Source organism: Rhea americana, unplaced genomic scaffold (genome assembly GCF_003343005.1).
Source record: "Rhea americana isolate MKP2758 unplaced genomic scaffold, rheAme1 scaffold_164, whole genome shotgun sequence".
NCBI classification, from domain to species: Eukaryota; Metazoa; Chordata; class Aves; order Rheiformes; family Rheidae; genus Rhea; species Rhea americana.
The window spans coordinates 1,087,214-1,098,627 of NW_028185750.1; the positions used below are offsets into that span (position 1 = coordinate 1,087,214).

General features: G+C 45.5%; 3 protein-coding genes across 3 annotated transcripts in view; 2 read left to right on the forward strand and 1 right to left on the reverse strand.

The window, feature by feature from the left end:
• Window positions 1-3: 3 nt before the first annotated feature.
• RABEPK (Rab9 effector protein with kelch motifs) lies at window positions 4-2,585 on the forward strand (the record flags this gene model as incomplete). The annotated part of the gene is made up of 5 exons (XM_085300512.1): window positions 4-70; window positions 153-314; window positions 882-1,031; window positions 1,753-1,902; window positions 2,167-2,585. Coding segments are annotated over 5 exons (840 nt in total), but the record flags the coding sequence as incomplete, so codon positions are not given.
• A 1,437-nt stretch (window positions 2,586-4,022) lies between these two features.
• Window positions 4,023-8,156, reverse strand: HSPA5 (heat shock protein family A (Hsp70) member 5). The gene is made up of 9 exons (XM_085300476.1): window positions 8,102-8,156; window positions 7,836-7,981; window positions 7,541-7,772; window positions 7,075-7,212; window positions 6,725-6,837; window positions 6,252-6,642; window positions 5,702-5,939; window positions 5,334-5,501; window positions 4,023-4,915 (listed from the first exon to the last, which is right to left on the reverse strand). Exons 2-9 carry the CDS (start codon window positions 7,949-7,951, stop codon window positions 4,356-4,358), a joined length of 1,956 nt encoding a protein of 651 aa, XP_085156602.1. The 5' UTR covers window positions 7,952-7,981; window positions 8,102-8,156; the 3' UTR covers window positions 4,023-4,355.
• Window positions 8,157-9,470: 1,314 nt separating this feature from the next.
• GAPVD1 (GTPase activating protein and VPS9 domains 1) overlaps window positions 9,471-11,414 on the forward strand; it is a 30,852-nt gene continuing 28,908 nt past the window's right edge. Inside the window, exon 1 of the mRNA XM_085300480.1 lies at window positions 9,471-9,495. The gene's annotated coding sequence lies outside the window, so the exon portion shown is untranslated. The remainder of the gene's footprint in view (window positions 9,496-11,414) is intronic.

Below are 11,414 nucleotides of genomic sequence, written 5' to 3' on the forward strand. Positions count from 1 at the left end.
CCGCGCCTCTGGGTCTTCGGCGGCGCCGACCGCGCCGGCAACCGCAGCTGCGTCCAGGTGCTGGACCCCGGTGAGTGCGCGGCCGCCCGCACCGGCGGCGCTCCCCGGCTGCCAGGCGGCCGCCCCAGCCCTTCACGGCCTCTCTCAATTAGAGATAGGGACCTGGGAGAGTCCCAACGTGACCGGCGTTCAGCCGCTGCCTCGCACCTTTCACACGTCCTCGGCGGTCATAGGAGACCGCCTGTACGTGTTTGGAGGGGGTGAGAGAGGAGCCGAACCCGTGCAGGACCAGCAGCTCCACGTGTTCGACACAGGTACCGCTGCGCGTGGGAAGGGCCCCTGTGCCGTGCTGCCAAGCTCGGCGTCCGTCGGATGGACGGGAGGTTTGCGTTTCAGGTTTAGTCGGAGAAGGAARTACTGGGCCCTGCTTTGGTGGGAAGCTTAAATAGGTCAGTGAATGTTACTGCAACAGACGTGTGCGCAGCTCTACCTAGGCACCAGGCTTTCGGGCTGATAGGGCAGYGTGCAGGTCTGGGGTGGAAACGCAAAGGGAGCTCGAAGCTATTTGCCCAATAGCTGTTTCCTTTCCCTGGTGGCATCTCGCCGTGCTGCTCATGCTGGGCTCTGTTGGTGTTGGCCTATTCATTCTCATGGCACCATTTATGTACCGGAAAGAGTTTRCCTTCCCATTTGAACCAATCTTGCCTGCACGCAAGTACAGTACGCAGAACTCAGTCTGAGGGCTTGCTTGTGCTTTGCACTAACGCTTTTCTGACCCTGCTGGAAATACTTCCTCAGGAAGCCTCAGCAGGGGTCCTGGGTCACTGCTTTGTGGAGCTTACGGAGYTCTCTTCCTAATGCATATGTACTCCCATTTTTAGCCACCTTGACTTGGTCCCAGCCAGATGTTCATGGTGATCCCCCTTCTCCTCGGCATGGACATGTGGTGGTTGCAGTTGGGACCAAACTTTTCATACATGGAGGTTTAGCTGGTGATATTTTTTACAATGATCTGTTCTGCATTGATATAAGTGAGTATGGCTGTAGGTACCTTTAAAGCAATAGCTATTGCATGATGTATTTTGCTTTCAGGGATACCTTTTTTCTAAAAGATCAGTTCTTAAATGCAGTAGATATGCTTCAGGGAGCTGGATGCAGGATGAGGTACTCTGCTTTTGCTCTTTCCACCAAGGTAAGCATGCAGGGAAATAATTGTGCAGGCTTATCCATTCGTTCTCAAGCAGGAGGGAATCTCCCTCGTTGCCAGTGGGGCATTTGCCCATGAAACAGTGCATGAAAGCCTCTAACAACTCTGTCTTTCCTTGATATGAGAAATACGAGCATTAATGCAAAAAGCATTCGTTTAATTAATGCCAGGCAGCCCTGCTTCATGGGAAGGAAACCACGTTATACTCCTCGGAAGGAAAAGTCTTTGTATGTTGCCATTTCTTGTTCAGCTTTACTCAAAACCACACAATCCTCCTACTTTTGCAGAATAGTATACAATAACTTGCAGCTGAGTTTGAATGTTTGGCTCTGAAAGAAATAGTGTTTATGGTCTGAACTCTGGAAAGCAAAACCCTACAGTGAACCCTTTTTTAAAAAAATAAAGGAAATCCATACARTGGGATAGTTTGCCTGAAATATTTCAGACATGTTGTACCATTACCCCATTTACATTAAAAAACTTGAGGGTTTTTTTTTTGGGGGGGAAGAGCATAATCATTGATACGTATTGTTTTTCTCCAATAGATGACATGAAATGGGTTAAGATATCAGCCACTGGTGACGTCCCAGGAGGACGGGCAGCTCACTCATCAGCTGTGTTTAAAGACCACTTATACATTTTTGGCGGAATAGATCCGGACGGGGCATTAGATACTACATACAAGTATCACATAGGTAGGAAGACTTTTCTCAGCTGTGCCATGGAAAATACTAGTTTGTTTGAAAATACTACCCTTGCAATTTTGGGGTTTCAGCTTAGTTTTGCTGCACTGGAATTACACCAGTATAGCTACTCAAGTAATGCTGAAATTAATTAGCTCTACCACTTTTTTTAAAGATGCATAATTGTAAATTACAACTAGCAATGTTACTGTTTCCTCATTCTTGTTAAGTCTGTGAAGCTAGCTAAAAAAGATATGTCTCTTTCTTGCACTGCAGAGAAGCAGCAGTGGACACTCTTACAGTTTGATTCCCCGCTGCCCCCAGGAAGGCTGGATCATTCCATGTGCGTCATTCCGTGGCAGGCYTGTGCCGACAGCAAGAGCAGCGATGCAGGAGCAGTCGCTTGTGAAGACAAAACTGGGAAGGGAGCAACTGTGTCAGTCAGTGATGCAGCTGACTCCCTCCAGAAGAGCCAAAATGAGGAGGCRGGTGCTGAGAACCCAGTGATGCACCTGCTGTTAATATTTGGTGGGATGGATACTCAAGGGGAGATGCACAGGGACTGTATTGTAAGTCTGATTGAATAGTGCATCTGTGATGCTCTACAGCATCCACTGCTTCTCTGAGCAGGTTTCTTACAGCCACAGCTGTACCCGAAGTTCTCTCTCTCCAATAAACAAATTCTTGCCGTCGGATGGATGGTACTGTGCTAACACCCCTCGAAGTGCCCTGGCTGCGCATCCTGTCTGTGTGTAAGCAGCCGTATTTCAGCTATAGCTCCCTGTGACGTCTGAAGCTTGCGTTCGTGTTTTAGGACAGCTTTCCTCCAAGTTCACAAACTCCTTTTTGACTACAGCAACATTTTACATGCAAATATAACATGATGTGGTTAGAAAAGAAGCGCTGGGGTCAGCAGTTTTGCTGTTTTGAGAATAGGTGAATGAAAACTCTAGGTGTTTTTCCTCCTACACCAAGGGAAGCAGGAAGTTAACCAGCCCCAGAGTCGTCAGGGCAGGTATACTGAAAGCTCCCTGCATGAAGGTTAACAAACTTGCTGACAAAAGAGCTGTAAGAAACTGACCAAGTTGATGTTATTATTTATAAAAGATCATTGTGGCATCAGATAAGGACCTACTTTTTAGAACATTATTTGATACACAAACTGGTTTTCAAGTATCAGGAGATTGATGGTTTGTGACTAAGACTCTATAGCTCTGATTTTAAAAGCTCTAGGATTTTAATACACATTTAAAAGTGTTGATTTTTTAAGTAAGCTTGGTTTATCCTCTACATGCAAGTGTAAGGGCATTTCTTACAGGAACATTAGGGGAATAATTCTACAATTCTGTGAAAAGCCTCTTACTCAAACTGAGGAGATCAGTTTTACTATTGCTCAGTTTGCTGGACACCCCCCCCAGTGTCCTCTTAACTGTTTTTCTTTCAGGCTGACCTATATCGACCTATTTTTAGGAAGAGCACATGGAGTAGTCATCAGTTATCCTTCAAAGGGTGGTTGTGTGAGAACTCTGGGCACTCCCAGAGCTTGAACAGCAGCAGGAGAGCTCAAACTGTCCTCTATCCCTGCACAGGTTTAGATTAAGTGCTCTTAGGCTTAATGAACAGTTACTGTAAYACCACAATTCTGTCTTCGGACAGGACTGTAGTCAAGTTACCAAATAAAACTAAGCATCTATTGATACAGAGTTTCCCTGTAAGTTTAGAACTAGGCTTTGAAGCCTATATCAGCATCATGAGGGCTTTCAAGCCACTCAGTCTTCTCTTGTACTGCCTTGATTCTTTTGTTGCATTATGTAATGCAAGCACTAGCTTTAAGCTGCAGGTATTTCAGAGTTAAAATTACACTTTGAAACTGACTCTGATTCTCTTTACATGCCTGTTCTGTCTCCTCTCCCCCAGGCGACTGGGGCTAAGCATCAGAGAGAGACACTTCAAGGACTTGAAGCAGGCATAGAGCTGCTTGTAGCAATCCTCTGGAAAAAAAAGATCTCACATTGAGGAGCTGTATTACCCCAGTAGATGAGCTGAACTATTGTTTAGTTAGAATTCACATTCTTGAAACTAGCTGTTGCTAGTATGCTGTTACACAACAGAAAATACAAGCTAGAACAAAATCCAGTGTAAATAACAAATTTATTGTGGTCACTTCAGGTAGAAAAATTCTACACCAAACGCACATGACCCAGTTGTTAAATAGAATACTTCCACTGTGAATACTTCTAAACCCACTTCTCATTTAGACTCCCTCCCCTGCTACCCTGCCCTCCCCAGACATCAAGCACCTGCTAATGAAAAGCAGTAAACAGCCACTTTGGGCTAGCATTTCCAGCTCCACTCATGAGTGAAGATTCAAAATTACATTCCAAGTTAGAGTTCAATATTTTAAACAAGTGTTCCTGAGTCCAATATATACACACACACACACTACATTCAGAGAATGCCAATATCTACAATTCATCCTTCTCTCCTGCTTCTTCTTCACCAGGGGGAGGGCCTGCACTTCCATAGAGCTTGCTGACAATTGGCTGAACAACTTCCTCCAGCTCCTTCTTTTTTGCTTTGAAGTCTTCTATATCAGCATCTTGATGGCTCTCAAGCCATTCAATCTTTTCTTCTACTGCCTTCTCTATTGTTTCTTTGTCTTCAGATGACAGCTTACCACCCAGCTTCTCTTTGTCCCCGATCTGGTTCTTCAGAGAATAGGCATAGCTTTCCAACTCATTCCTGGCATCAATACGTTCTTTAAGCTTCTTGTCTTCCTCAGCAAACTTCTCCGCGTCATTAACCATTCTCTCAATCTCTTCTGGTGTTAGCCGATTCTGATCATTTGTAATTGTGATCTTGTTTTTGTTCCCAGTGCCCTTGTCTTCAGCTGTGACACGAAGGATTCCATTCACATCTATTTCAAAGGTAACTTCAATCTGCGGGACACCACGAGGAGCAGGAGGTATTCCGGTCAGATCAAAAGTTCCCAGGAGATGATTATCTTTGGTAAGAGGACGCTCACCTAGAAGAGACAGGATTAGTTGTTTCTTTCTTACCTAGATGTGTTTTGCACTTTTTCCTGAAGCACTAGCTCTAAGCCTACAGGTATTTGAGTTCCATTTCAATTTTGAAATGGACTCTGAACTATTTCCACACTAACGGTATCTCTTAGTGCAAGAGTTTCCAAATTGATCACAGGGAAACAACCATATTTGAAGATATACTAGCAGCTTTTGATACAGCTCAAATCACAGAACAGCATTAGTCAGCTGTGAAACAGCCAGAGACAGTGCTGTTACTATGCTCCTCCTCCATAAGGACATACACATTACAAAGGCAATAGTGTATATGCCAAGTTTGCTAACAGGCAGTAGCAGCAAGCATAAAGTCTTGAGATGTTTTTCCAGCTATTCGTATGGTCCATCATAAGTGGCACTTACCTTCATAAACCTTGATTGTCACAGTTGGCTGGTTATCAGAAGCTGTGGAGAAAATCTGAGACTTCTTTGTGGGAACAACAGTATTTCTAGGTATCAGTTTAGTCATTACTCCTCCAACTGTCTCAATGCCAAGTGTCAAAGGACACACATCAAGCAACACCAGGTCACCTGAAATGGATGAAGGTTAAGAACATGAAATAGCCTAGTTCCTCTTTAGACATCCTATCACTGCAAGTTAGGCCCTTAGTATTCTAAGAGCTGAAAAAAGAAAGTTAACTCAGCTCTCTTCATATTTCATTTGTGTGTCAATAGCCAGTACTGACTATTTGAAGCCAATGGTCTTAAGTCACAGTGAAGCTGTTACTTACCTGTATCTTGGTCCCCAGAGAGAACACCAGCCTGAACAGCTGCACCGTAGGCTACAGCTTCATCTGGATTAATGCCACGGGAAGGCTCCTTGCCATTGAAGAATTCTTTAACAAGTTGCTGTATTTTGGGGATGCGAGTTGAGCCACCAACAAGAACTATCTCATCAATATCAGATTTCTTTAGGTCAGAATCTTCCAGAACTTTCTGAACAGGCTTCATAGTAGAACGAAACAAATCCTAGGAGGACACAAAGTGGGACAGTAAGACTGTATTCTTCCCCCCCATTCAGTCTAATTATATAGTTTTAAAGGTACAAATAACCATCACTACAGAATGGTAACATCTCAGCCAGCTTATAGTAGCTTTCTTCCTTCCCTTCCCCCCCTCCCCCCAGGTTAACCAAGGAAGAGTTAACCTCTTGCTTCAGTGCAAGTAGCAGATTTATACTCTGCTCAAAAATACAACAAARTTGCAGTATGAAATGCTACTCATTCCCAGGTAAACAAGCTAACAATTTAGAAGCTAGTGCAACTACCTTTGTATACTTACCATGTTTAGTTCCTCAAACTTGGCCCTAGTAAGGGTCTCAGAGAAATCCTCTCCTTCAAAAAAGGATTCTATTTCAATTCTGGCCTGATGCTGAGATGACAAGGCTCGCTTTGCCTTCTCCACTTCCCTTCTTAATTTCTGCACAGCTCTGTTATCCTTCCTGACATCTTTTCCAGTTTTCTTTTTGTAGAGTTTGATGAAGTGCTCCATAACCCGTTGGTCGAAGTCTTCTCCACCCAGGTGAGTGTCTCCRTTAGTAGCCACAACTTCAAAGACTCCATTGTCAATTGTGAGGAGGGAAACATCGAAAGTTCCACCACCCAAGTCAAACACAAGGATATTCTTCTCRCCCTCTCTCTTGTCCAATCCATAAGCAATGGCAGCAGCTGTTCTGTATGCAGAATAATGAATTTAGAAARCTTTGTTTACTACTCTCTCCCTCCTGCACACCCCAAACAGTTAATGCTACTTACGGCTCATTAATTATTCTCATCACATTCAATCCAGCAATAGTGCCAGCATCTTTTGTAGCCTGACGTTGAGCATCATTGAAGTAGGCTGGCACTGTAACAACAGCATGGGTAACCTGAATAAGGAATAAAAATGAAAAAAAAGTGTAGTTTAGAGATGATCATGTTGATACAAGTGTATTTCATTGCTCTCCAAACAGAAKTAAAACCCACAAGCCCATGCATTTAAGTTGCACAATGGAGTAAGTAAAGGAGTTTACAAATGCAAAGTTAGCCCRCAGATTCAGCTCAGTTATCTTTCATTTTGTAAAGCTGTTGCTTTGGTTTCTTGCAAGCAGCACTTGTTTACTTACTTTCTTCCCTAAGTAAGCCTCTGCAGTTTCCTTCATTTTCGTCAAAACCATAGCAGAAATTTCTTCAGGAGCAAATGTTTTTGTCTGTCCACCACCAACATCAACTTGAATATGGGGCTTGGCTTTCTTTTCAATAACCTGAGAAACACAGCATGTATTGTCACATTGCAACAGTTTGGGAAGTTATTCCTGGTATCGCACTCCTTGTTTTTCCTCTTATGAAGCATTAGCAGATCCTCTACAACTAACGTTRATTTAAATGCTAGCCTTTTGCCACCCTAATAGAAAATATACATCACTCACTGCACCACAGCACCTCTCAGGAGAGCTACAAAACTGCAGGGTAACTCAGAACAGCCCTACAATTCAATTGCTTCCCCAGGCAAGTCATACACAAAGCAGCATTTGCGACTCCTCTTCCGATCAGAAGCCCGCCCCCCCCCAATCTCCCCGTCTCAGGGCGCACCTTGAACGGCAGATACTTGATGTCCTGCTGCACAGAGGGGTCGTTCCAGGTGCGGCCAATAAGCCGTTTGGCGTCGAACACAGTGTTCTCGGGGTTGGAGGTGAGCTGGTTCTTGGCTGCATCACCGATCAAGCGCTCCCCCTCGGGCGTGAACGCCACGTAGGAGGGAGTGATGCGATTGCCCTGGTCGTTGGCGATGATCTCCACGCGGCCGTTCTTGAAGACGCCCACACTGCGGCGACAGAGGGGCCATGAGGCGGTGCCGGGGCCTGCTCTTCGCCCCGTCCCCACGCACCAGGAGTACGTGGTGCCCAGGTCGATGCCCACCACCGTGCCCACATCCTCCTTCTTCTCCTCGTCGTCCGCGCGCGCGCCGCCCAGCAGCAGCAGCACCAGTAGGAGATGCCTCATGTTGCCCGCTCGATCCTCGCCGCCGCCGCCCTGCGGAGAAGCCGCGGTCAGACGGCGCCGCCGGCACAAAATGGAGGCGCCACGTGCGCGGCCCGGCGCCCAGCAGCCCCCTCCCTTCCCCCGCGCCCCTCCTCGCCCGCCGCCGCTTACCGCCRCCGCCGCACGCTCAACTGCTGCTGCACGCTCAGGCCGCGCCGCCCGGCCTTATATACCTTCCGTTATTCCTTCGTGGAGGCGCGCCATTGGCTGCAGCACCCTCGGTGGAGCGCCTCTATTGGCTGGCTGCTACTAAGCTGGCCTTCCCTGATTGGCGAGGACCGGGCGGTCTCAATTACGTGCCTGGCACACCCTCCTCTCCTCACCTGATTGGCTGGTACTGCCAGTGTCGCGGACCTATCAACAGAGAAGCGTGAGCCAGGCGGAAGGAGCTCATTGGCTGGGGGCGGCCGTCGTTACGACGGCTAGGGCCAGGGCCAGGGGCGGTTGGGCCGTTCTGGAAGTTTCCATGGTTACCGCCGGGGCAGGGAGGGCGCCATTACGGAGGCAGCGGCGCAGGCCTCGGCAGCGCCCCCTCGGCGGCGCCGGCGCTGCGAGGCGAGGCCGCGGCCTGGCCTTCGCCTGGGCGGCGGTCGCCGGCAGGGCCCGCGCCGTGCCCCGCGGGACGCAGCCTCCCCGCCGTGCTGGYTCCAGGCGGGGAGGGACGTGTCCCCGCTCTGGCACTGGAAGCTTGTGGAGCCGGGATGTGCCGGCACAGGGTCGCCATCCCCTGGCCCCGGTGTAACTCACTGCGCGGCGTTACATCAGCCAGCACTGATGTAACTCCGCGGGCGAGGCAGGCACGGTCACCGTGTACCTCCACCCTGATGGTCCCTGCATCGTGTGGGTGTCTGCGCTGCCAGTAGTGTACACGTCTTTGAGTGTGCATGCAGACGATACCTACCTGCTTATCCTTGTGTTTTCCACCAAAAATTCCAACTGCAAAACTCCAAATGAGAAAGTTTTGGAGAGATTAAGAGTGATGTAGAATGAAAGAATAAATTAAAAACTTGTTAATAGCCTTTAGGTGTTACCAGATCTGAAATCTAAGTTAAAATAATTTCAGGTAATTGCGGTGTATGTATATAAATACAAATTGCGTGAGAGAGAGAGCAGTGTCTTGCACAATTTTTATGGTGCTCTAAGCTGCTTTCTGTATGTAAAAAACGCCTTCTTGCATGAGTTCTGCCAGGCCTAGCAGCATGGATTTCTCCAAAAAGTGAAGCAAGGCATTGTGAAAAGAATTGGTGAGAGATGAGAGGCGCAGCATATGTCTGTAAATGTTGTTTTGATGTTGATACTGTTAGCCCTACTTTGAAATATATTTTTGTATCTTTTATATATGTTTGTGCATTTTATTTTTTACTGAGTTACTTCTGCATTGCATTCATGTTTATTTGATTTTCTCCATTTAAGAATCCTGAGGTGACTGAAGCAAATTTTTGAGCTTAGTCATTGGAAGAGAATTATTTCCTGTATAGCTCTRGGTCCTGGGAGCCTTACATAACGTAAGTATTTTATTTCTACTTTGGAAATCTTGTGCAGATAAGGAGGTAGTTTCATACACCTTATGATCATTTTCCTTAGTTCTGTTGGGGACACAACACTATAAATGCAGTAGCTATTCTGTGTTACTGTTTGGAATACAGTGTTGCTGTTAGCTGTATTGTACCAAACTAAACAGTGTGCTGATGCACTGTGTATTTGGGTTCAATGAACATTTTTCTTGTATTTCATTTTGCCACAGTTATTTGTAAAAATATTATTCTAGTATGTAGGACATTATCTTTTATCAGAGAAGAAAATTCAAGGTAGTAACTGTGCTAGTTAAGAAAAAGCTGTGTAGATAAAATTCTAGAGAGCAACAGATATAAAATATCAATGTTTGTCTCTTGTGTTGAGTTGGTTGTTGCAGAGAGCTGCACAGATAATCCAGGCAGAAAAATAAAGTAGCCCTGATGACTCAGGAAGTGTTACTTTCTTACTTAAATTTCTGTTAACCCAGTCAGCCCTCAGACCATCATTTTATTTTGAGAGAACAGACTTTTTAAGTCTTCAGTGCCAACAGCTTTTTATATAGTATATTTTGTTCTGCTATTGAGAATGTTCCCTGGTATTTCTACTGGGTACAAAATTTGACTTGTGTGCGTTGTGAGGAGAAATTAGTTAAGTGTAAGGTTGGGAGTCCTGATTCTGCAAATAAATCACACTGTAACCTTAGCATAATAATCAATCACTCTGCCTGTTCTTCAACTGTAAAGTTGTTTAAGGCTTGTCTATCATATAAGCAGTCTTAGCATTCATATATTTTTGAAAATCTTGTGAGAGAGGTGAAAAAAGGGCAAAGGAACAATCATTCTGATACTGTAATGCATTAATCATGCCTTAGTCTAAAGTTATAGAAGTTGATTTTTATTATTAAGTAATTGCTATTATCCATCCTAGATTGCTCCATACAGAGCAGTCTTTTCACATTTAGTATACCCATCTATTAACAACCTTGCTCCATGCTTTTTGATCCACCCTTATTATTGACACTTACAGGTCTTACCTGTTAGTAAAGCAGATGAAGCTGAAAGGCACGATATATCTAGAGATGTCCCAGAGATAAGCGCGGGTTACCTAGATTGCCTCTTCAGCAGAGATGAATTCTATAGTAGCAGGGGCGAATTATGTAATGGAGGATTTTTTCACACAACTGAATAGACCCACATCAAAGATGCTTCACAATAAACACAGAAGGTTTCACTTGCTCTTCCCATCAGCTAGTCATTTCCAGTCACTAAAATGTCTTCTCAGAACTGTTCCTCAGTTCAGAGATGAGCTGCCTTTCACCGTTCTAGTTCCTCCTCTGAACTAGATGCCTCCAAAAATAGATAGGAGCTGGGAAGAAAATGTGCAGAATGGGCAGGTTAGCAAGTGCTAAATAAAGAACGTGTCCCTAGTGCTATTTAGAAAATACCACGGCTGGGGGAGGGATTGATTTGAAACTGGTGGAAAATGCAGACAAGAAAGTAATGCAGCAATGCTACTAAGATGTAGTATTACTAGTACAGCAGCAATATATAACTTGTTTGCTTGAAAATACTCTGTTCCTGACTGCGCAGTGGGGCAGCAAGTCTCAATTTCAGCTATAAAATTATATGCATTCAGTCATTTCAGTTAGAGAAGTTACTAGTTTTTAGCAGGATTTGGAACTTTGGCGGTTACGATTTATCTACGCGCCGGCAGGCTGGATGGTGATAAAGGGATGAACGAGGCCGCGGGGCACGGCGCGGAGCACAGTAACTCCAAGTGCYGTAAGCTGTGCGATGCGGTCATTTTACATCTGAGCTCTCCGTTAAATTCTAAAACTTTGGGAATGTAGATTTAGTCTTTTTGAAGCTTCCGGGCGCTGACCCCGGCCGGGGGGCGCTGGCAGCGCGCT